Source organism: Trichomycterus rosablanca, chromosome 16 (assembly GCF_030014385.1).
Source record: "Trichomycterus rosablanca isolate fTriRos1 chromosome 16, fTriRos1.hap1, whole genome shotgun sequence".
Taxonomy (NCBI): Eukaryota; Metazoa; Chordata; class Actinopteri; order Siluriformes; family Trichomycteridae; genus Trichomycterus; species Trichomycterus rosablanca.
The window spans coordinates 3,654,489-3,657,965 of NC_086003.1; the positions used below are offsets into that span (position 1 = coordinate 3,654,489).

The 3,477-nt window shown below is 39.7% G+C and overlaps 1 protein-coding gene across 1 annotated transcript; it reads right to left on the bottom strand.

Moving 5' to 3' along the window:
* Window positions 1–1,497: 1,497 nt before the first annotated feature.
* On the bottom strand, window positions 1,498–2,192 carry LOC134330822 (CUGBP Elav-like family member 4). Its single transcript, XM_063012089.1, has one exon. The coding sequence runs from the start codon at window positions 1,933–1,935 to the stop codon at window positions 1,498–1,500; it is 438 nt and encodes a 145-aa protein (XP_062868159.1). The 5' UTR covers window positions 1,936–2,192.
* Between the last annotated feature and the right edge of the window lie 1,285 nt (window positions 2,193–3,477).

The following is a 3,477-nucleotide window of genomic DNA, read 5'->3' on the forward strand; positions in this document are numbered from 1 at the left end:
CTTATTATGGGTTTATGCTATCTGCAACACCTGCACACACAGTCAGGACTGACCACAATGTTCAAGCCTGTGCTCTCATAATGGTTTACAATCCAGTAAGGTACGTCCAATGATTTCTGCAACACAGATTACAGATTTAATACTCTTCAAAATGTTTCAAATGTTCTATTGATTTGTGCTTTCACTGCAATTTATAATGATAAACCTGTCCTGAACCCCAACTCTAATCCTAACTGTGACCTTAACTGTACTGGAAAAAAGATTATATAAAAATATTAAGATTATTAAGATCGTATTGAATTATGAACACATGGACAATACCTTACACATTTATGATCAACTTCAATGTACAGAAAATTCTGAAATCTGAATCAGAGCAAGATCTCAAATGTATCATTCAACAAATAACCAGCACACAACCTTCCATTCAACCATGCAACCAGTACTTGTAGCCTATGTAGAAATTGTTCAACACCCCTTCCTATTGGTACTGATGTGGCAAGCACATGCTTGTATGGTACTGTCTTGTACCATATGTATTTTGTATGATACTATGATACTTCAAATATTTCTGCATTACTGTAGCTGTTGCTGATTTCATATCCTTCACACACACTATATACATACACACATACATACAAATACACACAGATATGCTCCCATGTCCCACCTACTATTTTGTATGGTGATTGCAAGAATTAGTGCATTACAGTGGCTAATCAATGTCAACACTCCTACTAACATCAATGCACAAAATATCATTTTGAGATATGGCCATATCGTATAATTTTAGTATTTTATTATTAATATAGCTTAGTCACTTCAAAAGAAAAATGATAATGATAATAACTGCAATTATAAAAAATATTTTAAAATCAACTTTGTTCTAGCAAAATACTTAAATTCTGCACAAATACCCCCCAGGGCATCCAAACTGGCCACAATGTTCAAAGTCTAACTGTGACCTTAACCGTATTGTAAAAAGATTATTAATATTGTATATGAGACTTTCAAAGTGCAATTTAAGATTGGATTGGGTTATGAACAAATGGACAATACCTTCCACACAACCTCCCATGCAACCAGTACTTGTAGCCTATGCAGAAATTGTTCAACACCCCTTCCTATTGGTACTGACGTGGCAGGTACTACTGTATATATATATATATACACACACACACACACACACACACACACACATACATGCTCCCATGTCCCACCTACTATTTTTACTATTTTGTGTGCCACTTAACAGAAACAAGTGCATTACTGAATGGCAGCGCACAAAAATATCATTTTGAGCATTTTGTAGTATTTAATAGTAATAGTATTTAATAGTAGTATTATATTATTAATATACCTTAGGCTCTTCAAAAGACAAAAAAAAAAAATGCTATTTCGCAATGTTGAAAAATCGAACTTGTCTTCTCTGTTTCTAGCTAAATACCCAAATTCTGCACAAATACCCTCCAGTGCAACCAGGACTGGCCACAGTGTTCAAAGTGCCAAGTGCATCTCGCTTCCCAAAACCAACAGCCTGCAAATGAAACTGATTTGCATAAGCAACAACAAAGAAAGCAACTTAAGAAAATCCACTCCGGGATCAAAGCGAACATCTCCAGCCGTGCCAAGCCGGACCCCCCGCTTACCTTTGTGCATGCCCGTGAAGCGGTCCTTCAGCACAGTGAGCTCGTAGATCTTGCCGAACTCCTCGAAGAGCGGCCGCAGGTCCTTCTCGTCCAGGTTGCGCGGGATCTGACCCACAAACAGCTTAATGGCGTCGTGGTCCTTCATGGGGATGGTGGCGCAGCCCGGCGCGCTGTGCCCGTGCCCGTGCCCGTAAGCGTGAACGTGGCTTATTCCGTTCACGAGCCCGTTTGCGCCGGTGGCTGCGTGCGCCGCGCTCTCCGCCTGGCCGTTCGCTAAAGTTGTCATGATCAGCGGCGACAAAAGCGGCGGTCCGCTCCTCAGAGTCCTCCCAAAGCCGGAATGTGTCAAAATAAGGTCCTGCTTTCTAAAATATTCAGACGTGTGGAGAAAGAAACGAGTCAGAAGGATGCGCGTTCCGTCTCTGGTCCTGGAATGTGCGTCCTTTCTGTGCGCCTTTCTTTCTTTTCTTTCTTTTTTAACACAAAGACGCGCAGACACAGAGAGAAAGAAAGGGACTGCTCACGCCTTGTATTTACACCTCTGTTCCTCTCTCGCCTGCCTTCAGCTACTCTTTTATTATTTATTTATTTATTTATTTTTGCGTCGGGAACACGCTACGGGTGTCCTCTCGGTTTAAACGTACAGGACGCGACCACATCGGGACCGTAGGGGTGCGCACGCGTTCTAGTTTTCCCTAAATTCCAAGTTTGCACTTTAAAACATGCATGAGCATCATAAATATGATTAAAAACAGATCTAAGGGTAATAATGTGTTACAATGCTTGCCGTGATACCATAGTATTTTGGAATATCACTGGTAGAATGTATTTGTACCACCACCCGCTCTTTCTTTACCTTGATGTGGTACATTCTGCCAGGGAAGAGGTACTATAAATGAAAATATCAGGGTTTGTGGAGTTCTTTGTATGTCATCTTGTGAATGACAGACTTTCCGTTTACAACTTCACCCTGTGCTATAGTAAAAAAACGTTTTGCTCTTGTAATTTGTGTAATAAAATCGGAAATGCGTAAATTCAAAGATGTATTGTTATTCTATTCTATTCTATTCTATTCTATTCTATTCTATTCTATTCTATTCTATTTGTTTATTCAATTCTATTTTTATCAGTATGACACCCAGGATGACGTTTTCCAGCATGTCCAGATTTAGGTGATTCTAAAAGGAACCCATTGACCAGTATTCAGCCCCCTGTGTCTGAACAGCTCCCGGTGCTGAAACAACCGCATAAACGCACACAGCTACAGTGCGCTCTGAAAACACAATAAATAAGCATTTAACACCACAAATAAGCTGTCCGGTTATATAAAGCTTTATACAGACGTTCCCCTGTCTCTCTCTTTGTTTTGTTTCTCAGACACACGCCTGTAGTGCTGGGAGTGGTTTTTAGACACAGACTGTGAGCACCTCCGAGCGGTGCGCACCGACAGCCGCGTTTAGAATTTAAGAGCGCGGTGTTTATTGTTAGAGCCTAGTATTTATTTTAGGACAAGCGCGTTTATTTTAGGACCAAGTGCTTATTTTAAAAGCAATATGGAATGCCTATTGATGTATAAGATAAGAGCAAAGTGTTTACAATAATTGTACTGGCGTGTTTATTATAGGTTCAAAGGTTTATTACATTTATAGTAAGTTTATCAAAGGAGCTGTGTGTTCATCCAAGGATCAAAGGGTTCATTACAAAAGCTGTGTTTATTATACAAGTTATGTGTTGGTTTTCAGTTTCTGCGTTTTTCTCTGTATGATAAGAGCAATTTGTTTATTATAGGACCAATTTGTACTTTTTATTGGGCACAGTCAAACTAGCC